The sequence below is a fragment of the Taudactylus pleione genome, unplaced genomic scaffold (assembly GCF_031769625.1).
Source record: "Taudactylus pleione unplaced genomic scaffold, aTauple2 ptg001107l, whole genome shotgun sequence".
Taxonomy (NCBI): Eukaryota; Metazoa; Chordata; class Amphibia; order Anura; family Myobatrachidae; genus Taudactylus; species Taudactylus pleione.
The window spans coordinates 90695-116138 of NW_028285508.1; the positions used below are offsets into that span (position 1 = coordinate 90695).

The 25444-nt window shown below is 44.0% G+C and overlaps 1 protein-coding gene across 1 annotated transcript in view; it reads right to left on the reverse strand.

Annotated features, from left to right (window-relative positions):
• Positions 1–25444, reverse strand: part of XPNPEP2 (X-prolyl aminopeptidase 2) — a 67510-nt gene continuing 42066 nt past the window's right edge. Inside the window, exons 12-21 of the mRNA XM_088461830.1 lie at positions 24827–24936; positions 20910–20987; positions 15764–15835; positions 14252–14312; positions 12824–12893; positions 8323–8427; positions 6799–6858; positions 4757–4833; positions 1102–1200; positions 1–567 (exon numbers count right to left, since the gene is read on the reverse strand). Coding sequence (XP_088317956.1) covers positions 367–567; positions 1102–1200; positions 4757–4833; positions 6799–6858; positions 8323–8427; positions 12824–12893; positions 14252–14312; positions 15764–15835; positions 20910–20987; positions 24827–24936 — 933 coding nt within the window. The 3' untranslated portion in view covers positions 1–366. The remainder of the gene's footprint in view (positions 568–1101; positions 1201–4756; positions 4834–6798; positions 6859–8322; positions 8428–12823; positions 12894–14251; positions 14313–15763; positions 15836–20909; positions 20988–24826; positions 24937–25444) is intronic.

The window sequence follows — 25444 nt, forward strand, 5'->3', positions numbered from 1 at the left end:
TTGAAGAGAGTTTGCTAACTCTCCAGTATTTTCCCGTAGCAAAGGAGATCTCTCTCCCGAGTTTGACATTAGTAAATTTAAGAGTGGGAAAAAATGATCAAACTCTCTAAAGTTTGCAAACTCTCCCAAACTCTCAGCTTAGTAAATTTACCCCTAAAGGTTAAATATGGGGGCCAAATGTGCATATTATTTCAAAGATCAGTTTAGAACATTTTTGATCATTTATTAAACAATGACCACATGGGCAAAAATATTATTTTGCTGAAGTAAAGCTGCCAGTAGCTCCTCAGTATCTTGATTGCTGTCCTGTATTACGTGGAGAATGTTATTATAACGAGCAGGTTTTCATTATCTCGGAGATCTTTGTCACACCGATGCCTGCTGTAGAAGAACGTTGGCTATAACCGTTACTGCCAGGACCGCCAGAGATGCCGTAACGAATGTCCCATGTGATAGCGGCTCCGTGTTCTTCTCCAGCCATTTATATTCCTCATCAAGATTTTGTTTCTTTAATTCAGGCCCCATAATTTGTCTGATTTTCTCATAGTGTTTCTCGACATATTTAATCTAAGGATGTGCAGACAAGAAGATGAACATTTATTATATACTGGTCCCTGCTTTTATGCAGAGAAGTTGTAAACTATATTAATCTGCATTAGGGGTCTGGTTACTAAGCAGTGTTAGGAGACAAAGTGATAAGTTACCAGCCAATCAGCTCCCAACTGTCATTTTTCAAACACAGCCTGTGAGATGGCAGTTAGGAGACAAAGTGAAATGAGATAAGGTACCAGCCAATCAGCTCCTATCACTGCTTAGTAAATAGACCCCCTTAGTCCTTTAAAACATAGAATAAGCAGTATATATCATTTCACACTGGACCTAGTCTATGACACCCTTCGATGATCCACAACAAACACTTTAGATTGCACCGGTGATAATCTGCTACTTTAAATAAATAAATAGCAAACTCCTGAGATGATTTCCAGTCAGTGTGCAGGAATTAAAGAGAACTGTTTTTGTAGCCCGGATACAATTTACCTGCCCTTAATTTTGACATGAAACGTGTAAGGTTTCAGATAGGAAAAAACAGCATTTACTCACCTGTACATCAGTCATAATACTGGTGTCAATCAGACTTCTGTGATATGGAACTAAGGTCACTGTCTCAAATGTAAGATATTTCTCCCCTCCAAATGTGTGCTGGACGCAAACACAAAAAGACAGACAGAGAGACAAAAGGGGAGAGAGAGAGAGGGAAGGAAGGAGTAAGGGGGAGAGAGAGGGGGGGAGGTGAGAGAGGGGGGAGAGAGAGAGGGGGGGAGAGAGGGGGGAGAGAGAGGGAAGGGAGGTGAGAGAGAGGGGGGGAAAGAGAGGGGGGAGAGAGAGGGAAGGGAGGTTAGAGAGAGAGGGGGGGAAAGAGAGGGGGGAGAGAGAGGGAAGGGAGGGAAGGGAGGTGAGAGAGAGAGGGGGGGAGAGAGGGGGAGAGAGGGAAGGGAGGTGAGAGAGAGAGGGGTGAAAGAGAGGGGGGAGAGAGAGGGAAGGGAGGTGAGAGAGGGGGGAAAGAGAGGGGGGAGAGAGGGAAGGGAGGTGAGAGAGAGGGGGGAGAGAGAGGGAAGGGAGGTGAGAGAGAGAGGGGGGATAGAGGGGGAGAGAGGGAAGGGAGGTGAGAGAGAGGTGGGAAAGAGAGGGAAGGGAGGTGAGAGAGGGGGGGAAAGAGAGGAGGGAAAGAGAGGAGGGAAAGAGAGGGAAGGGAGGTGAGAGAGGGGAGGTGAGAGAGGGAAGGGAGGTGAGAGAGAGAGGGGGGGAAAGAGAGGGAAGGGAGGTGAGAGAGAGAGGGGGGAAAGAGGTGAGAGAGGGAAGGGAGGCGAGAGAGAGGGGGGAGGGGGAGAAAGAGAGAGAGAGAGAGAGAGAGAGAGAGGGAGAGAGAGAGTGTCATGGAGTGAAGGAGATACAAGGGTAGAAAAAAGAATAATTATATATATATATATATATATATATAAACAAAAGAGAGAGAGGTAGTCATGGAGTGAAGGACATAGAGGGGGAGCAAAAGAGAATTAAAAAGAAAGACAGGACGGAAAGAGAGGGTAGTGACAGAGAGAGACAGAGAGGGTGGGAACAAAGAGCAGAGAAGATAAAGTGAGGAAGAAAGAGCGGGAAAGGAGAGAGGGAGACAGCGCGAGAAAGGGAGAAAGAGCGGGAAAGGAGAGAGGGAGACAGCGCGAGAAAGGGAGAAAGAGCGGGAAAGGAGAGAGGGAGACAGCGCGAGAAAGGGAGAAAGAGCGGGAAAGGGGGGAAGAAAGCGAGAGAGAGGGAGGGAGAAAGAGAGCGGGAAAGTGAGAGAGAGAGAGAGGAGTTATTACATAATGGACACAATCACTTTGTCAAGTTTTATCAAGTATAAAATATTGCCCTGAATGTGGTAGATAAAAAAAAACATATTTAAAATGCTAAAGGTGGGATGTGCTACACAATATGAATGTGGTACATCCCGCCACTTACCGCCTACATACCGGCGTTAATAATGGTATATACCTAGAATTGCGATTACAGTCGCAAAGGCCAGCTGTTCCAAAAAGATCTGTTCTGTGCGCACAAGGAACTTACGGTTTTATAACTCAAAAGTCCCTCTGCGAATGCATCATATGACGCGTGCGCCAAGGGGGATGCTGGGAGGAATCTGATTGGATCCCTCTCAGTGAGGAATATGAAGAGAAGCCCATAGGCTTCTATTGGGTAATACCATTATAGACGATGTTGCCCAATGGGTCCAAGCTCTGAAAAGCAATGTATTCCCGGAGCTTGGTACATATGGGAATGCAGCCAAAACTTAGGAAACTGCAGTTTTCAGAGTTTTAGCCACATTTTCCCTTTAGTACATCCCGCCCCATAACTGAATGTGTGTCACCTGGCGTTTGTTATTCCAAATAACTCAAAAGATTAGTGACTTCAATAGGCATTTTGCCTTGTCTGATTTTGAACGCCAAGCAAGTAAACGTAACGGATGTTCTGCTGAAAGTACCTGCAGAGCTTATCCAAAAAGTTTTAACACATTAAGGGGTCTATTCATTATCACTTAATTTCTGCAAAAGCCAGTGAAAACTAACATCACCTGCTTTTGTATAAAGCAAGGGCCTAATTCAGCATTGCACGCTCTCACCTCACAATGTTCGGGAATCTGCGCAGGCACCAGACCTATTTTGCGCATTTGCAGAACGGGTCTGTGAGCTCGCACGTAAACTGGCAGCAGACTGTCATTGATTCACAGTCTGCTGCTGTTTGGGAGCAGGGAGGAGGCGGTGAAGAAGCCAGGATCTTCGTCGGGTGATGGAGATGTCCTGGCCTCTTCCTTTAAACTGTGGCGGCCGGCTGCGGGACACCACGGGTCACCGCAGCAGGCCAATGGTACGCAGATTATCCAATGCTGCGTTGGACAACGCAGTTCGGATAAGTAATGCACAGGAGGCGTGATGCTGCATTACCATATCTGCAAAGGTCGCAATTGCAAAGATGCCTGTGTGCATACATCGTATCTATAGCCTGCGTGCATATACAATATCTATAGCCTGCGTGTATACATCATATATCTATAGCCTGCGTGCATACATCATATATCTATAGCCTGCGTGCATACATCATATATCTATAGCCTGCATGTATACATCGTATCTATAGCCTGCGTGCATACATCATATATCTATAGCCTGCATGTATACATCATATATCTATAGCCTGCGTGCATACATCATATATCTATAGCCTGTGTGCATATACAATATCTATAGCCTGCGTGTATACATCATATATCTATAGCCTGCGTGCATACATCATATATCTATAGCTTGCGTGCATACATAATATATCTATAGCCTGCGTGCAGCTTTGCAATTACGATCCTTGCAGAATCAGGCCCTAAGTGTATGGGCCATTCATCAAAAAGATAACGTAGGGGATATCACAGATATCTCCTGCTTACCTTACACTTACGATGTGGCCCGCTGCCCTTTATACTAGTATTGGGACAGAATTCATCAAGCTCCGAAAATACAATATTTTCGGAGCTTGACTGCGAGAGCATTCGACATCTTCAGATGGTGTTTGATCCCGCACTCGGTGCTCACCCTGCACCTACCATATGGGAAAGAGTCCCGGGATGCGAAGAAGGATCCTTTCGGATCCCTCCGCCCCTGTCCGACCCCTGTCCGGCTTTAGTTCACGCAGGGGCACTAGCGCAGCCGAGTCGACTCGGTAGAGCTAAGTTTCACTGCTCCGAAAGGAGCAGTGAAGCCGCTTTGGGGAGACAGTTGATTTTCGGATCAGCTGTCTCCGGGCCGGAATAAGGATGAATTGCTTTGGCGCTCGCTGCGATAATTAATATAATGAATAGTCCCCTAAATCTGAATTTATGTAACCGTATAGCCTAATTCATAAAGTGACACATATTAAATATATATATCACCATCACAAATATCCAAATTAATTGTTTAAGACCACTACAATCAATAAGACATTAAACAGCCCACACCAAGGAATTTTTAGCTAAACATAATTCATTTATTTTTAAATTATATTGATCCTGCTCACATCAAATTCTGAGCTGTACCTGGTTGGTAACATTATCATTACCGCACAGCTCAGCAAAAAGTGGTGGTGTTGTAATATTACCCAAAACCTAAGTCACACAGAAAAAATATAAAACAAAATTCAAGGACGTTAGTTTAAAAAATAACATAAAAAAGTAAAGTAACAAAGAAACCTTAGTGTTTGCTTCCACTACCACTGCAATATCCTCAATCCGAATGCCAAAATATCCGTCATGATAGTAACCAGGTTCTGAAGAGGAATATAGAAGACACAAGTTGATATATATAATAATTAAATTGCCAGAAAAACTGAGACAGTCTCTTCCATTCCCCGCACATGCCATCACGCCCCCGCATTAAATCGTATCTATAGCCTGCAGGATCTTCGTTGGGTGATGGAGATGTCCTGGCCTCTTCCTTTAAACTCTGGCGGATGGCTGCGGGACACCAGGGGTCACCGCAGCCGGCCAATGGTACGCAGATTATCTGATGCTGCGTTGTCCAACGCAACTGAAGTACTAAAGGCAGTACTACCATATATAGGCAGATACCTCTGCAATTCGTTGTCGTCTCATTTGCAGTTGAGACAGCAGCGCATCACACGATTAAGCAACTTTGAATGAGGCTTGATATTGGGGCTTCCATTCCCTGCACATGCCATCACACCCCCGCATTAATTAGTATCTTCTGCAACTGAAGTACTATAGGCAGTACTACCATATATAGGCAGATATCCCTGCAATTCGTTGTCGTCTCATTTGCAGTTGAGACAGCAGCGTATCACACGATTAAGCAACTTTGAATGAGGCTTGATATTGGGGCTTCCATTCCCTGCACATGCCATCACACCCCCGCATTAATTAGTATCTTCTGCAACTGAAGTACTATAGGCAGTACTACCATATATAGGCAGATATCTCTGCAATTCGTTGTCGTCTCATTTGCAGTTGAGACAGCAGCGTATCACACGATTAAGCGACTTTGAATGAGGCTTGATATTGGGGCTTCCATTCCCTGCACATGCCATCACACCCCCGCATTAATTAGTATCTTCTGCAACTGAAGTACTATAGGCAGTACTACCATATATAGGCAGATATCTCTGCAATTCGTTGTCGTCTCATTTGCATTTGAGACAGCAGCGTATCACACGATTAAGCGACTTTGAATGAGGCTTGATATTGGGGGCCAGAGAGACGGGTCACTCCATCTCCGAAATCAGCACAAAAAAATTCAGATTTCAGTGAATACAACATCAGGGAAGACGTCCTCTGTATGACACCGCTGTGGCTGCTGGGGAACTATGGACTATCATGGACGCGCATTGTAACATCCAACTGGCTTGCGAGACACTGCAGCAGATAACAGCAAGACTTAGAGACCAATGTACTAAGCCTTGGAGAGAGATAAAGTACCAACCAATCAGCTCCTAACTGTCACTTTACAGGCTGTGTTTGAAAAATCTTTATCGCTCTCCAATCCTTGTGGATTATTTGCACCTGTTCATGTCATGTATTCACTCAGATGGGTACGGGCTCTTTCAGCGCGACAATGCGCCATCGCACAGGTCCAAAGCCGACAGTTTATGGCTGGAGGCGCATGAGTCTGAACGTGGGAACATGAGTTGGCCCCTCCTTTGCCAGATTTGAACCCAATAGAACACGTGGGATGCAGTGCAACGTGCCACCAGTTGCAGGGTTCCACCACCGGTGAATATTAGGGCATTGTGGACCATTATTCAGGACACATGGTGTACCCTATTCTACACGGTACTTCAGAAAGCCTTTGAAGTCCACGCCCTGTTGTGTTGCTGCTGTAGTCCGATCGGAAATAGGACCTATGCTTTACTGGACAGGCGTCTCAGTTTTTCTGGCACACAAGTGTAAGCCCCACCATTAATAACATACAGTATGTGCTTCTGAATCAGTTAAATAAGTCAAAACTCAGAAGTACAGAGCCCCCTGCTGTGTAGAATATTTCACACTTCCGGGAACCTTTTCTAATTGATCAGTAGTTATGTAGAAGCTTATTATTTCTTCTAAATGGGAGGGTAAATACCCCCGATTATAGGCTCCTGTCTACTGTATAAGGGTAATCAACTATTCACATTACTGTATGATATAATAATAGTAAACCTGGGTGTTTAATGCATAAAATAAATAAACACAACATATCGTCAAAGTATTTCTTTATAAATGGAAGACAAGGAACTTACCGATTGATGTAAACATTCCGGGTGTCATACCGATGTTACTCGACTGAAACCCTACTGGCCCTAAAATATCCATACATTACATACTGTATATCTGAAAATAATTGACATTACTTTGTAACGGTGTATATATATATATATATATATATATATATATGAAACAGAGGGCCTGATTCAGAGCCGCTCGTAAGCGGCCGCTCGTTCCGAGCGATGTTCGCACATCTGCGCATGTGTATGGGTCGTAATGCGCATGCGCCAACCAGTCAGTGCGATCGGAAATCGAGTGCTCGCAAAATAGCGAGTGCCTGCTAATTTGAGTGACAGGATGAGGCGTTTGTGGGTGGTAACAGGGGAAGGTGCCTGAAAACGGGGAGTGGAGATCCGAACGCAGGCGTGCCAAACGGTCAAAACGGGCGTTTTAAGGGTGTGCATAATTAACAAAGCAGCGTCATCGGCCACGTCACTTGGTTGTCTCTTAGCCTGAACTGTTCGCATGATTGTGGTAGGAAATCCAACCACAAGCACTGCGAGCAGTTCAGACACCTTTTCGATGTATTCGATTAATCAAATAAATAGCGGAGATGATGTAGGATGCGAGCGGCCAGGGGGCGTCTTTACAAAATAGCGAGCGCATGTTTCGTTCGCTCGCTCAGACAGAGGCGTCAACAGACCGCAAAGAGCAAGCACTCAATTTAAATAGCTGGCCCCTTTTTTTTGAACTAGCGAGCGCAAATAGCGTCCGGCTCTGAATGAGGCCCAGAAAGAGAGAGAGGTAAAAAAACATTTCTAGAAAGATTTCTCTATCATAAATCATTTGAACGTATACTAGATATCATAGGTGTAGAAACGGGGGGGGCAAGGGGGCGGCTCATCTCATTTGAGAGAGCTGCAGCTGCGGACAGACAGCGGCGACTTTGTACCGTCAGGCCTTGTGCATTTTAGCAATAGGCTGCACAGCCCCTGCAGTGTACAGAGGAGGATGAGGTGTAATCTGAGGTCTGTGCAGCATAAACTCACTAACGTGTATTATCGTGTTACCATATAACAACCTTCTTAAATACAATGTAACTTAACTTCTAAAAATAACGACACAGACAACAGTGTTGGCGTTTAAATTAAACTAAAAACTGGAACAAAGAGGCAGATTTCATACATCACTCCATTATATACTCTTAGGCCCTCATTCAGAGCCACTCGCTAGCGGCAGTACGCTCATTCCGAGCGATGTTCGCACATCTGCGCATGCGTACGGTTTTTAGTACGCATGCACGAACCAGTCAGTGCGGCCGAAAATCGTTGGTACGCAATATAGCGAGGGCCTGCTATTTTGAGTGACAGAATGAGGCGTATGTGGGTGGTAACAGGGGAAGGTGCTTGAAAACGGGGAGTGGAGATCCGAACGCAGGCATGCTTAAAGGTCAAAACGGGCGTTTTAAGGGAGTGCATAATTAATACAGCAGCGTCATTGACCACGTCACTTGGTTTTTTTTAATTGCAAGGAATTACTTTCCACACTGATTTACTTACATTCATGGACAGCGAAGAAGTTTCCTATGCCGTGTCCAGTGCCGTGGCCATAATTTAAGCCCACTGCCCACAGGGCTTGCCTGGCTATGGATTCTATGACCCTCCCTAGCAGAGAAAACATTCAGATTTAATACACAACTTCCTCGTAGTTCGGACTTTCAGATTAGAAACCTCGTCAGTTTATTATGTAAAGGGTAAGAAGCAAAGCCCGAGTGCGCACCTACACAATACTTGTGATCCGTTCATGTGATATCGCCAGAGTCTGTACGTACCTTCCGCCATGTTTAATTAGATGAAAGTAGGTCAAACTCAAGGGTCGCACTTATGTGCATTTCAGTTTTAATAAGATTTGATGGTACCATATCTGACAAAGGGCAGAATGTACTAAGGGACGAAATGCGGTAAATCCCCCCCTCCCCCCCAATATGCCTATGGGGCACCAAGTTAAGAGGGATCCAAACAGCTCCCCCCCAGCGCACACGCAGTAGGACTCCAGAGGGTCTTCTGGGTCAAAAACTCGGAAGTCCCTCTATCGCAAAGGATGGCTCTTACCGAGAGAGTTGTCCTGTGCGATTTTCTAGGTGCATACCGGCAATATTATCGCTGATAAGTACCCGATAATGGGCGGATTGTACGGAATCGCGGATGCAATGCTTAGTGCATCCTGCCCAAAAAGTGAAGTGTGTATGCACTTTTGCCCATTCTATACAACCGTTCATCCAATGCTCCAGCAGCAGCAGCACCGCCGCTGTGGGCCTCCTGCATAATTAAATCTTTTCTTCCTATATTTTGGTCAGATGGGGATTGAAAATCGCAAGTTAGATTGTACAAGTGTGTACGCACGTATCGGCACTGTGGTTGGGACTTCTGTTCCCAAGTAAAATCATATCCACTGTGCGATTGTACAGGGGTCTGCCCAGCTAAGAGCAGAATATTATGAATGTGGTAACATCATACAGCTCTGGGGCCTATTCATCATAACTAAAAATCTGATGGAGATAATTAGGTTTAGAACTGGCATGGAATTCTACCTAATTACCGGGGGAATTCATCATTCCTCCTCTCCTTAAGTATCTATTCCGAAAAGCTGTCATTTTTGCGATGACAGCTTTTCGGGAAATAGATACTTTTCCATGCTGCTCCTACCTTAGCGCAGTTGTAGTCAGTTCTGCGCCGCTTCTAATCACAGCATTGACTTCAGATGCGGTAATGGAATATGAAATATATTTATATTTCCAAATAACTTTTACCCATGCCCCCCGCCCCCCCAAGGCGCTCCGTCCTGCTGCAGACTGAAGCATCTGCCCTCTGCACGTGTCAGTGCTCCTTCGATTAACTGTTTACAGTACGTATACAGTTAATTATTAAGCTTACGTACAAGTCCCACTGGGGAGCAGAGGGGAGATATTTCAGTCTGCAGCAGGATGGAGCGCCGGGGGGAACACAAGTTGAGCTGGAGTCTGAGGGACCCGAATGAAGAGGTTGCGTGAGGTCCCGCAGTAGGAAGCGGCCGGGGTAAGATGTGTGTCCTGCTACGGGAGAAGAGGGCGGCTCCTGTCGGAAGAGGAGAGGGACGAGGAGCGTACAGGCTGAGGGAATATCGGCTATACAAGCTGCCGTGCCGTCTAAACGGCAGCTTGTTAGCACTTTTGGGGGGCTGTACACCGTCTGCAGACGGCGTAAATTAACAGCCTCAATTACAGCATCAATTATTTGATGACTACAGTAATCTCCACATCCCCCTATTAATGTATGGGGAGTGCGGACATTAACGTAGCCTGACTTAACCAGGAGTTAGAAACATAGAATTTGACGGCAGATAAGAACCACTTGGCCCTTTTCATGTATCCTTTAGGCAACTTCAACCCTATTTGCTCCTTACGTCTCCCGTAAGGATATTCTTATGACCATCCCAAGCGTGTTTAAATTGTTCCACCGTATTAGCTTCCACTACCTCTGCTGGGAGGCTATTCCACTTATCCACTACCCTTTCTGTGATGTCATTTTCCTCTAATGTCCTCTGAGCCTCTCCCCCCAGTGTCAGTGCATGTCCTCGTCATATCTCCCGAGTTGTCTTTTAATGAACACAACACATGCATAAGTATGCTAAAAAAATACATGAAAAATGAAACTTTAGGTTTAATGAATAGGCCCCAGAGTGAGGTTCGTTTATGAACGTAGACAACTAGACCACGGAGGCTGCTTTGTAACATTGAGGTCCCTATTTTATGGGGGAAGATTGGGTCACGTGCAGGAGTGTAATGAGTTGCACCATCATTTGGGAAAATGTGGGTGCATATGAGGCTTCCCCATCTGCTCACAGAGCACCCACAGGTTTTATTTTTGCAGAGCGAGGATTTGGGAACTAGATAAATTAGCAGCGATAAAGGATAAAAGGGGGTAGAAGGCATTTATAGGGGCAGTCCCTGCTTCAATAAAGGTAGCATGCCATTTTTACCTCCATTTGAGGGGAGATGTATCAAGCCTTGGAGAGAGATAAAGTGAAGTTGCCCAAAACAACTATTCAGCTTCTTATAACTGTCATTTATCCACCACAGTCTATGAAAGGACAGTTAGAAGCTGATTAGTTGCTATGGGCAACTGCTCCACATTACTGTCTCAAAGTTTTGATACATCTCCCCCTGGGTCTCTTCCTCTATTATTATTGGGACATATTTCGCATCTTCTGATTGTTCTTATGTGGAACGGCCACTTTTAGATACACTTTGAGCACTGTAATAAAAAAGAATGAAATACACAAAATGAACACTGTCCCGGTGTCCCCTCACTCTCATGATTAATAGAGGATATAACTCCTACAGCGTTTTCGGAAAAAAATGGGGACATTCCAAGGACTGGCAATTGGGCATTAGGCAGCACAGTGGCACAATGGTTAGCACCTGTTTCTCTAGGTCATGAGTTCAGTTCCCAACCAGAGAGTGGTGGAGAGTTTGTATGTTCTGCCCATGCTTGCATAGGTTTAATTTGGGTTCTCTGGTTTCCTCGTATACTAGTATGGTAACCCTAGTGTATGTGTGCTTGTATGTTAGAGAATTTAGACTGTCAGCTCCAATATGAATGACACGTTTTCTCAGTACAGTGCTGAATAAAACAGTGGCACTGTGAAAATGAACGATAATAACAACAGGTGCACAAAAAGGTGCACATTTGCACAAATAAAGGAAGTTGGCAATTGAGCCTAAGTTATCTATAAGAAAGGGTTATATTACTATTTTTGCATTAGCAGTGTTGCTTCCAGTTGTGAAGGACATCGTACGTCTATACATGGAACTCTACATTAGCTTTCATTTCCTTTTATGGGTTTGTATGCTGTCATCAGTAAATATAAATATATATATATTGATAGAATATCAGGGTAGTTTGACACAATTGTTATTGTTATGACTACAAGTTACTAGGTGCGTAGCGGGTGTGAACAAGGAGGTTAGTCTACACGTTGATTCCAAACCAGAGTAGGATTTATTGAAGGTAACAAAGAGGTTAGTCCACATGTTGATTCTAAAGCAGAGTAGGATTTATTGAAGGTAATAGGAAGGACACAGGTGATAGAAGATAAACAGCAGGCAGTACCATAAGATATTAATATCTCTTGGGATACAGCTGAACAGCACTGTGATGCTCCAATACACACAGTGACAGACTTGGGCACATGCAGACCCTTTTATAGTAAACAAGTCTTGCACCTGCAGTCTAATTACCCTGACCTTTAAGTCTGATGAATTTAATATTTACATGAAATGTGTATTCAGACAGATAAGTCATGCACCATAATACAAAATTATGAGACATGTGATGTTATTGATTCTGATGAGTCTTGCACAATAACACTCACATGAGGTTTTCACATGCAGAAATTGCAACCACCTTAGGTGGACGATGGTCGGTGCTTTTCCAAGTTGTTAAAAAGCCGCACAGTGCATGTGTCTCACGATATGTATGCACAGGCGCATTTGCGATAGAGACACACAGTATCCAAAATGGCTTGGATATGGGCTAGGCATTCATGGGCGGTGACTAGAAGGTGTCTACTCAGACACACGAAGTGGTCTGCCTTATGGGCATGTTATGGGAGTGTCGCGGGCATACCAATGAACTGCACCTAGCATAGGGTGAGTGCAAGTTTTGATGGTGCAACTGATGGTGGCATCCAAGGACACTCAAAGCAGATGTCCCAGCCCTTGCACGTGCAGATTCACAGATGTACACCAGAGAAGGGCCTGTAGCGGTATTAGCATAACATTCCACGCGCTACACCGGTAACAGATGCCCACACGGACGCGGCAGTCAGACCCTCTTTGTTTGCACTATCCGTAAAACTAATACTATCCATAAAGCATGAATAATAGAATCAATAAAATAATCATTCAGCACGATTCATTTAGCTTTAATGTAACTTACTATACTATAAAATTAAATAATCCTAAGGATGTTGGCAGCTCGAGAAATAAAAACAATATGAAATATAATAGGATGAGCCTACCAGATGTGCGCGGTGGGAACACCAGTCTGCTCAGCTCAATGTTTCCCATCAGGACTCGTGTATAAGCTTCCTGCGCGATAAGATAAAGACAATAAAACACAGCATGCAGATTATCGTTCTGCATTAATGGTCCTGCAGACAATGAGCAGGAAGGACAATATCAAGAGATATTTTCATTATCTTGGGGACGGCAAGTCCAGCTGCAATTTTTCTTTTTGGATTGAGGGGGGGTGGGGGCGTGTAAACCAGTTGGACTATTTCAAGACCACTGCAATTGGTATGTATTTAATAAAAGAGGACTGTAAAGAAACTATGGGCCTGATTCAGAGCCTAACGCTCTGGCCAGAGTGCTCGCTCTGAATCAGGGACCTCCTCCATGAAAATGGAGCGGCCTCCTGGCCGCTCGCATAGCTGTGGGTGACCACCCACAGCATATGCGAGCGTCCATGATGATGGTCGCGATGGTCTTGACCATCACGACCATCGGGCTTCCGATGGAGACCCTGCGGTAGGGTCTCGTTGCCGCAAGCCCGGGAGAGATTTTGGCTCTATCAGAGCCAAAATCACTCCCACTGACAACACTAGTGATGTCAGTGGGGCCGACTTCAGACGGTAGGCGTTCCCATGGGAACGCCTCCGACTGGCAGGCACGCCCCCAGCACGCCCACCAAAGGGGGCGTGCTGTCAATCAACATCAACAGCACGCCCCCTTTGGTGCGAGACCCGGAGCGATGGAGAGCCCGTCGCTCGCCGGGTCTCGCGCATGCACACGACGGAGCTCCCTCCATCGTGCGCATGCACAGTGGTGGAACATCGACCTGCTTGCGAGCGTCCTGCGCTCGTGAGCGGGTCTGAATGACCCCCTATGTCAGTGTCTTCCTTTCTCAAAATTTTTTTTTTTTCTAAAACTAGTGTCCATCTTTATTTACATTTTTAGTTGCTATTTACACTGAGGGGCTCAACCCTGGCACAATTACTTCCAGACCGTACTCCCCTAGGAAAACCATCCAAGGTGCCAAATGGTAGGAAACTGTTTGTAATCATGTTGGGTGTCCACCACACTGCGAGTCTCCCATCTATGGTTCCACCAGATCAACCTGATGGACCCCAAGATAGTTTTCCCCCTAATTTGGGGGTAACCAACACTAGGCTGAAAATACTATGCTGAATAAAAACTGTGGTGTGTCTGTTCAGGGATGGGGGGGAGCATTTTTATTCCAAGGACCGGATTTAGGGTCACATGAGTCTGGCTTTGGGATTTACTAAGCATCGCATATGCTCCGATATGGGACTTTTTATCCCCCACCATGCAGTTAGTCCTGTCTATTAGTTAACAAATTGATACTTTGTTTCCATCCTCCTTCCTTTCTATGGCAGAAAAGTAACAATTCCAATCACAGACAATATTTATACAAAAGTTACTTTAACCTTTTCTAAGTCACTTGGTTCCCCCCAGTGAACGGTCCGTGTAATGTCTGTGGTCCCATCACTGGAAAGAGTAAGAAACATTGTATAAATATCGTGTTACTGTTCTTATATAGTGACAAATGGTTTTAATGTGTCACAGCAACCAACATGACAATAAAACAAACAAAAGAAACAACAACCAAACAACAATATGGTTTTAGGTTTTATGGTTAATGGAAATTTTCCAGAATCAGACGTTCGGGTCCTTTCTACAAATCCGTTTGAAATTATTAGAAACTTTTACTGCAGTGTTAAAATGTAAATATAATTTATTGGGACATCTGGTAAATATTTTTAGGGCATTTACACTGCGGCCAGGAAAGTGTTTTTACTTTATGCAACTGCATTAGAGTTTGTGGTTGTTACACCCAAAGATGCTGTCACCAGAGGCGAATTGAGCCACCGGGAAAGTTCCCGTTGGGCCGGTTCCATCTCCCCCTCTACTGGGCCGGCTCACACTGCTTGCCCAGCAAGACTGCGCCACAGGCTCAGCTCCGAACGGGCAGGACCAGTCAGGAACTTCTGTGCATGAGCAGAAACTCATTCTAAAATGGCCGCGGGAGTGCTGCTGCGTCAGTGACACCTCATGGCTCCACTTCCAGGTCCAGCAACAACAAGAGATGGGCCGGTAAGGGCAGGGGCTGACGCGGCTGGCAGCGGGACTTAAGTGCGTCACTGGTGTCACATAGAGTCTGACACACATTTTACTTTATATGATATTATTCTATATATGTATCGCAGTGGAGAAGGTTCTTATCTACTGTATGTTTCATATATGTTGGTTAATTATATCATGCACATTGACTTTCATGTCGATAGGTTGCACATGTAGTAATTATTTAGATCATATGTATGTACATGTGCAAGTACAACCCACATAAAATGTCAGTGTGCAATGTTCTGTAAAACTACATAGGACACCTCACTGTATTATATATTGCTGGGGTCCTCCTATCCTATATGTAATTATTTAGGTGATGGGATGATAATTATTGCAGGTGTCCTATGTGTTTGTTACTTACATATCATGCACACTGACATTTATGTAGGTTGCACTTGCACAGGATGTAGTAGGAATTATTTAGGGGACAGGCACATTCCAGGGAAACAAATATTGGCCATTCAATTTTGAAAAAAACTCTTGCTTCTCAGCGAGTATTCCACCCCACCCCATGAACAGACCCCACCCCATTAACAGCCCCCAGCCCCATTAGGGCTGCCTCCAGATATTTCCGTGGCTGGTTTTCCATCCCAATCCTCCCCTGGCTGTAGCTGACTATAGCAACAGCAATATGGAAATTCAACAGGCAACAGCACTAAACATGCAGAGTTACATTGCACAATCCAGTTAAGGGGAAGGGGGTGAGGAAGAGGAATGAGTTATCTGTGGCTGCACATTATTGCACAACAAGGGCAGTGCAGAGAGCTCTAACAGCAATAGCCTGCATAGACAGATGATGAGGGAATACTCACAAATACTGTCCCCCAGAATCTATGAGGTACATTTCTGTCACACTCAGTTTCCGGTTGGTCTCGTTCGTTGCGCTGCAAAAGCAAGAGAAGGAGGAATGCGCTTTTGGGACCCAGAAATTGAGCAGTTTTGTTGGACTGCCGAAAGCTCTTAAACCATCATGGAGATTGCACCAGATATACCGTATACAAATGAGTCACAATTTTCAGAAGTTTAAAATGCTCCACACTCAAAAATTAAGCTGAAATTCAACATTTTTAAAAATATGACAATAATATATGGGGTAGGTAGTCATAATTAATGCTTAGATGCAGAACAAAAATGTACACTCTTCGGGCCTGATTCAGACCCACTCGCGAGCGGCTGTCCGCCCGCAAGTGGGTCGATGTTGTGCACTGCGCATGCGCACGACGGCGGGAGCTCCGTCGTGCGCATGCGCCAGACGCGACGAGCGAAGGACTTTTCTTCGCTCGTTGTGTCTGATCAAAGGGGGCGTGCTGTCGATGTTGATTGACAGCACGCCCCCTTTGGTGGGCGTGCCGGGGGCGTGCCTCCCTGACGGGGGCATTCCCAAGGGAACGCCTACCATCAGAAGCCGGCCCACTGACATCACTAGTGATGTCAGTGGGAGTGATTTTGGCTCTGATAGAGCCAAAATCACTCCGGGCCTTGCGGTTGAAAAACTCAACCACAGGCTCCGGCTCGCAGTGGCGATGGTCGCGATGGTCAAGACCATCGCGGCCATCAAACTGCACGCTCGTATAGGCTGTGGGTGGAGACCCACAGCTATACGAGCGTCCAGGAGGACGCTCCATAATTATGGAGGCCGGCCCTCATTCAGAGCGTGCGCTCTGCTCAGAGCGTACAGCTCTGAATGAGGGCCTTAATATTGTTTATATGCGTGACTCATGTTACAACAGAATGGACATACAGTAGAAACTGAGGGGATTTACTGTATATATTTATTTAAATCTGATCTCCTAACTATTTTTGCAATATGATCGTTATACTGTACACATATAAGACCCTACATTTAGGATTGACACACAAACAAAATGTTACCAAACTATACTTAGGGGTAAATTTACTAAGAATCGAGTCTGGGAGAGTTTTCTTTTTTTTCAACTCGATTAGCTTCACCAAAACTCGGGTGATTCGAAGCTCCTGAGACTCTGAAATTCACCAAGAAGTGAGTTTAGCTGAGAGTGAGATGGCCGATGGTGAAGCAGAACGAGATTTCTCCCCCGAGTAGCAGGTTTTGCAGGAGATTTCTCCCCCGAGATTGCAGTGTCTTCTCTCTGCAAACCTCTCTCGAGCAAGCAGCCTGCACATATCACAAAAGATTGACTGCGCTCTAATATTTAGGAACATCAGTGTGGCACAGAATTCATTAAGAATAATTTAATCAGTTGCAAACAATAATACACATACATAGACAATATATTGAAAATAAAAATAAACCGTACAGCAGTGTTGTACTGTCAACAACTGCAGCAGATAAATCAGCATAAATAAAGAAATAGAGAAATAAATATATGTATATATACCACAATTGACTGTATTAGAGGGAGCTGATCAGACTCACAATAAGACAGAATGTATAAAAATCAATCTCAAGGAGACCACAGTGTTGCTGTTACCAGTAAAACAGATCAATTGTATCCATATATGTAACTGGTATAGGAAGTTCTCTCATTTGAAACAAAGTAATAACGGGGATGTTTGTACCAAGGAGTCTGAAGTTAATCCTACTAATATTAGGAACTGATGGCAACGTCCATTTATAGGATATAAAGTAAATCTGAGTTGATTAAATGATGATTAAAAGATGCACTCAGTCAATAATTAATCGTAGAATCTTGTGCAAAGAGATAATGGAGACATGCATACCAGTCAATAGGGTTTCTCCAGCAGCAGCGTCCGGTAATAAACACTCAGTGCCGTATTCAACAATGGCCCAGAGCCGCTGTGATAGGAGCAGGTGTGGAGCTCCAAAGTCATCCGACAGCGAGAGTGGAGGGGATTTCTTATCTACAGACTCTCTCCACCCGACGGCTAATGCTTGATGCCGTGTCCAGGAGCAATCCAGGTAATGTGTAGAATACACCAGCTCCCGTCTCTGGTTATTAACGGCGGCTGGTGTTAAATGCTGTGACCAAGGAGCAGTGGCGCAACTAGGGTATTTGGAGCCCAGGGCAAATTTGAAAAGGGAGACCCCCCCACCCCAACATTCCGAGTTGTGCGCAACGCACGGAAAAAGATGGGCGTGGTCACTTAAAAATGGGGCGTGTCAACATGCCACATCCCTTTATTGTCACGCTTAACATTCCTATCCATATGCCCCTTAACCCCAGTAGTACCCCTTATACAGTACCCCCAGTATGCAGTTGTGGTCCCTCTTATGCAGGCCCATAGTAGTGCCCCTTTTACAGTATCCCCAGTAGTGGTCCCCCTTATACAGCCCCCAATTAGTTCCCCTTACTCAGTACCCCCAGTAGTGGCCCCCCCAAATGCAGTGCCCCACGTAGTGTTCCCCCTTATGCAGTGCCCCCAGTAGCAGTCCCCACAATGCAATGCGCCCAGTAGCGGTATCCCCTTATGCAGTGCCCTTTATATGGTGCCCCCAGTAGTAGTCCCCCCCTATGCAGTGCCCTTTATATAGTGCCCCCAGCAGTAGTCCCCCCCGTGCAGTTTCCCCAGTAGTAGTCCCCTTATGCAGGCACCCTGTAGTTATCCCTCCTATCCAGTGCCCCCTGTAGTGGCCCTTCCTATTATTGCCCCCAGTAGTGGTCCCCCGAGTGCAGTGCCTCTTGTAGTAGGCCCCTTTTATAATGCCCCCAGTGGTAGTTCCCCCTCAAGTAGTAGTCCTCAGTAGAGTAGGTCCTCCCAATGGTGCCCCCAGTAGTAGCCACCCCTCCCCCAGTAGAGGTCCCCCCAGTAGTAGCCACCCCTCCCCCAGTAGAGGTCCCCCCAGTAGAGGTCCCCCCAGTAGTAGCCACCCCCCTAATTACTTGAATCTCTGCTCCTGGTCCTGCTCGCGACGCCGCTCCCGCCCGGGCTGGCGCACTCAGCATTATGGGACAGACGTCATGACGTCAGTCCCATTACCCACTGCAGGAGCCGGACGGATTGCTCCTTGGTCACAGCACTTAACACCAGCCGCCGTTAATAACCAGAGACGGGAGCTGGTGTATTGTACACATTACCTGGATTGCTCCCGGGACACGGCGTCAAGCATTAGCCGTCGGGTGGAGAGAGTCTGTAGATAAGAAATCCCCTCCACTCTCGCTGTCGGATGACTTTGGAGCTCCACACCTGCTCCTATCACAGCGGCTCTGGGCCATTGTTGAATACGGCAATGAGTGTTTATTACCGGACGCTGCTGCTGGAGAAACCCTATTGACTGGTATGCATGTCTCCATTATCTCTTTGCACAAGATTCTACGATTAATTATTGACTGAGTGCATCTTTTAATCATCATTTAATCAACTCAGATTTACTTTATATCCTATAAATGGACGTTGCCATCAGTTCCTAATATTAGTAGGATTAACTTCAGACTCCTTGGTACAAACATCTCGTTATTACTTTGTTTCAAATGAGAGACTTCCTATACCAGTTACATATATGGATACAATTGATCTGTTACCGGTAACAACAACACTGTGGTCTCCTTGAGATTGATTTTTATACATTCTGTCTTATTGTGAGTCTGATCAGCTCCCTCTAATACCGTCAATTGTGGTATATATACATATATTCATTTCTCTATTTCTTTATTTATGCTGATTTATCTGCTGCAGTTGTTGACAGTACAACACTGCTGTACGGTTTATTTTTATTTTCAATATATTGTCTATGTATGTGTATTATTGTTTGCAACTGATTAAATGATTCTTATTGAATTCTGTGCCACACTGATGTTCCTATCTGAATATTAGAGCGCGGTCAATCTTTTGTGTTTTTTAGCAGGTTGACAATCACTTTCTTCACTGCTGCCCTTATATTTGATTCTCCCCCTTAATTAGCGCTGGGTATCTGTTCTGTTATAGCCTGCACATATCAGTAAGATATGTGAAGGCTGATTGTGTTCTAGCCTGTAATAAAAACGGGTTGAAAATTAAAAAAAAAAAAAAATGACATAGGACCCTTACCCTAAAGACTAACCAGCCCTGGACTTGCCAGCCTGTCCTGGTTCTTAAAATTATGGGGAACAAAATGTGTAGGGTTCCACCGTAATTTAAGAACCAGCACCTGGCTGCAGGGCCAGACTTGGTTTAAATATAGGGGGAAAAATATGTGTGAGGTCCCCCCTATATTTAAAACCAGCTCTGGATCCTTTCTAGTGGTGCCTCAAGTAAGTTTTTTTTTTTTTTACTTTTAACCTTTTTTTCACAATTTACAGGCAGACACATGCATGGATCACACTGATCTGTGTATGTTTCTGCCAAACTCGCAGATCACAGGCAGGTGAATTTATTTCACAAGTTTTTACAGAAGAGTTTTTCCATCTCATGAGAGTTTAGAAACTCTCTGCTTGGTAAATTCCATAATCCTATCTTCACCATTGAAAAAGTTTTCGAGTTTTCCCCATGGTGAATTGAAGAGAGTTTGGTAACTCTCCAGTATTTTCCTGTAGCAAAGGAGGTATCTCTCCCGAGTTTGACATTAGTAAATTTGAGAGTGGGAAAAAATGTCCAAACTCTCCAGAGTTTGCCAACTCTCACAAACTCTCCCTTTAGTAAATTAACCCCTTACACTCAATTTTGACATGTGACTTATGCTACATACAAGTGTGACTCACGTTACATTTCTGCAAAGGGCTCTGATACAAATTACTCAAACCTGTACAATCCACGTGAATTAATCAATATAGGCCTGTATATCTTCCTGATTAATGGTGCAGATATATATTTAATCTGGTGATGATGGCCATTTCCAGTTGCTGCCAGCTTGCTCCATTGTGCTCACTAAATATTCACCATCTCTGATGTCCTTGATCTCACCTGGGTAACTCTCTCCATCATATTCAACATAGAACCAGTCACCAACGGTAAATACATCATCTGAAGTCACTGTGACAGTCACACAATATACTATCATCTTTTAGCAGCATAAATAAACTAAAATGTTAGCGATCACTGTACCTGTAATGCGGTAGCGCAGCGTTTAGACCACTGCCAGAAATGGTATAAAAACTCGGCCCTTTGAAATGTTCCTGTTTCCTAGAATATGTAAACACAGAAAAGGCTTTTTTAAGTTATTTATGTACTATATTTGATGTGTTCTAACATCCTGGTTTTATGCAGAATATTCAATGAGCTTAATCAGTAGCTAAAACTATTATCAATACTCTACTGATGTTCTATTATAAATTAGATATTATTCAACTATTGTATATTATATAGATAATACTGTGTCCCTGTACCCCTTACTGTACATTCTATATAGAATACTGTACCCCTTACTATACATTCTATATAGAATACTGCACCCCCTACTATACATACTATATTTTTATATTGCACCCCCTACTATACATTCTATATAGAATACTGTACCCCCTACTATACATACTATATAGAATACTGTACCCCTACTATACATTCTATATAGAATACTGTACCCCCTACTATACATTCTATATAGAATACTGTACCCCCTACTATACATTCTATATAGAATACTGCACCCCCTACTATACATACTATATTTTTATATTGTACCCCCTATTATACATTCTATATAGAATACTGTACCCCTTACTATACATTCTATATAGAATACTGCACCCCCTACTATACATTCTATAAAGGATACTGCACCCCCTACTATACATTCTATATAGGATACTGCACCCCCTACTATACATTCTATATAGGATACTGCACCCCCTACTATACATTCTATATAGGATACTGTACCCCCTACTATACACTCTATATAGAATACTGTACCCCCTACTATACATTCTCTATAGAATACTGTACCTCCTACTATACATTCTATATAGAATACTGTACCCCCTACTATACATTCTATATAGAATACTGTACCCCCTACTATACATTCTCTATAGACTACTGTACCCCCTACTGTACATTCTATATAGAATACTGTAACCCCTACTATACATTCTATATAGAATATTGTACCCCCTACTATACATTCTATATAGAATACTGTACCCTGTAGTGTAAATTATGTATGAAATACTGTTCCTACTGCTGTAGTTTCTATATGAATACTGTACTTTCTACTGTATCTTATATATGTCCTACTCTGTCTCCTAATGTACAATATATATATAGAATACTGTACATTTAGATAAATACTGTACCCCCTAATGTACATTATATATATTGTATCCTTTACCCCCTACTGTACATTATATATAGGGTATACTGCACCCCTAATTTACTTTATGTATTGAATACTGTACCCCATAACGTGAATTATATATAGAAATATTGTGCCCACTACTGTACTGTAAATATAGGGAATACTGTACTCCCTACTGTATATATAAGGCATACAATACCCTGTATATATGGAATGCTGTACCCCTACTGTACATTTAGATAACAAATACTGTACCCCCTAATGTACATTACATATAGGGTATAATTTACCCCCTACTGTACATTATATATAGGGTACTGTACCCCTAATTTACTTTATGTATTGAATACTGTACGCCATACTTTGAATTATATATAGAAATATTGTGCCCACTACTGTACAGGAAATATATAGGGAATACTATACCCCTACTGTATATATAAGGTATACAATACCCTGTATATATGGAATGCTGTACCAACTACTGTAAATTGTATATGGAATACTGTACATTATACATGGAATACTGTACCAATTACTGTACATTATACATGGAATACTGTACTATGTACTGTACATTATACATGGAATACTGTACCGATTACTGTACATTATATAATATATCATATTGTACCAACTACTGTTCATTATACATGGAATACTGTACTAATTACTGTACATAATTCATGGAATACTGTACCAACTGCTGTACACTATACATGGTATTCTGTACCACTATCAAAAATGAAAAATATAACCATATAAATATAAACTCAAAGGGCTGCACTTGTCTTTAAGGTAACTTCTGATATCTGATATACTTGCTGAGAACATGGGGCAGTGTGGAGACTGATCGGGGTAATATCTACATGTAGTTTAATATAATTTGGTGTAACTGCTTCACATGACAGGAAACCTCTAAATTTACTAAAGTGAGAGTTTCTAGAAGAGAGTTTTAAAAGTGATGTTGCCCATAGCAACCAATCTAGAATCTAATTGGTTGCTATGGGCAACATCACTTTTAAAACGCTCTTCTAAAAACTCTCACTTTAGTAAATTTACCCCCAAGTCTCCAGCATTACGGGTGACACGTCCCATACCGGTTTTATATTTAAAAGAGGTTTTGTCTGGCAGAGAGCAGCGCCATTTGTAGGAATGTTTTGGCTCACAGAGGAAGGCAGGAGGCAAACTACACGGCATGGCCATGGCGAGTCTCTTTACTATGCCGGCATCCCGTAAGCCCCACCCTGACCTCTGCTCTGGATGCTTCTTCTGGGGCAGACACTGCACCAATTGATCAAAACGGGGCAAATAAAGATAGAGGAATGGAACTGCCTCACTCTTTGCTCCATTTCTGCCTTAGTGCCTGATTCAGAGCCGCTCGTTCGCTCCGAGCGATGTTTGCCCAACTGCGCATGCGTACGGATTGAAATACGCATGCGCGAACCAGTCAGTGCGGTCGAAAATCATGTGCTCGCAAAATAGCGAATGCCTGCTATTTTGAGTGACAGGAGGAGGCGTATGTGGGTGGTAACAGGGGAAGGTGCTTGAAAACGGGGAGTGGAGATCAGAACGCAGGCGTGCTTAAAGGGGCGTTTTATGGGTGTGCATAATTAATACAGCAGCGTCATTGACCACGTCACTGGGTTATTTAATAGCCAGAACTGCTCGCAAAATTGTGGTAGCAAAAACCAACCACAAGAATACCGAGCAGTTCATACGCTGGCCGATGTACTCGATTAATCTAATAAATAGCGGACATGACGTAGGATGCGAGCGGCCAGGGGGTGTATTTATCCAAAAAACGACCGCAAGTTTTGTTCACTCATTCAGACATAGAGGCATGAACAGACCGCAAAGAGCGAACGGTTCATTTGAATAGCCACCCCTATTTTCTGGACGTGCGAGCGCTAATTGCGTCCGGCTCTGAATCAGGCCCTTAGTTCTCGCACAGGAGAGAGCGCACACATTTGGCCGATGTTTCTGCACTGCACATGCATCGAAATGCACGTGCGCGAACTAGCCAGTGCCACCAGTTTATGGTACGCAGACTACACGCAGTGTGTACGCAGATCCTTCTGAAATTGATTGACAGGATATGGTGTCGTTGGTGGGTGGTGACGGGGGGTGTTCAGGCGAACGCAGGTGTGCCTGTGCGTTGAAACACCATTATAGGGGTCTGCATAATTAAGGCAGTGCGGCGGCATACGCAGCCATACCGTAAGCTGTACACAGGAAGCGGCCAAAATCCTGCGGCAGGATCAATCACTATAGTGCGTATGGGTCCGATGGCTCTCGATGTTTCCGATGTTTCCGCTGTCTTGCGTGCTGATCATGCTTTGAGTAAAAGGGAGATGGGCGGCTTAATATGGGGCAGGGCGTCTGTATCTTGTGCTACTGTCTCCGTGTGTATGCATTGATTAGCATATTCTCGCAGCGGACGGGGTGTGTGCGTTCTCTCCTGTGCGTTCCTTGCTGAATCAGGCCCATAGACTTTAACTTCTCAAATATTTAATTTAATTCTCAACGATCACCATCCTCAGCTAAACCTGCGCACTCTGCAGTCAGAAACAGTGTAGAAAGTCAGTGACAATGCGGAAAAAAAACAGTTTATTTTCTTGTATTTATTGCACATAATCCCGGCCAATCAAAATGTTCAGTTTTTGGTGGATTTACCACTTCATTTGCATTCGGCAATAATACTTAGCTCCTGAAATCTTACCCTCGGAGCGCATCGACAAATTGCGCTCCGCTGTATTCAGTCACAGTGTCTGTAGGTACCGTTTTCTCCAGCCAAACCAAGTACTCGATTACAGCCACAGCATCCCGAATCTAGGGTACAGCATCGTCAGTGTAGCAGGTACAACAATTCTTTAAATGCATAGCAAATACTTTATAGTGACACACAAGCTGTCTGATGCCACTAGCAGCCCCCCAGAGTCACTCCACCCGTACTGGGGCTTCTCTACATAACATTTGGGAGTTAAATATTAAATATCTGCATTTCATTTTAAACTTTTTAAAATTCATACTCTAAACTTTAAAAACACTGTATAATCGAGACATTTAGAGGCTGATTCTCAGTTCGGAGCAAATCAAAAAAAGTAAGTTGCTTTATATCGGGTATAAACCATGTTGCACTGCAAGGGGGGCAAATCCTGTACATGTATAACACTTGCATGCAGGGTAAATAATGGCTGCTCCTGCATGTAGCCCACAAATACTGGACAGCTTTAATGATACGATGCAATTCACAATTCACACCCCTCCCAAATCTAAAGCTCTCTGCACATCTCTCCCCCCCCCCCCTGCAGTGCAGCATGATTTTACCGAGTTGTTT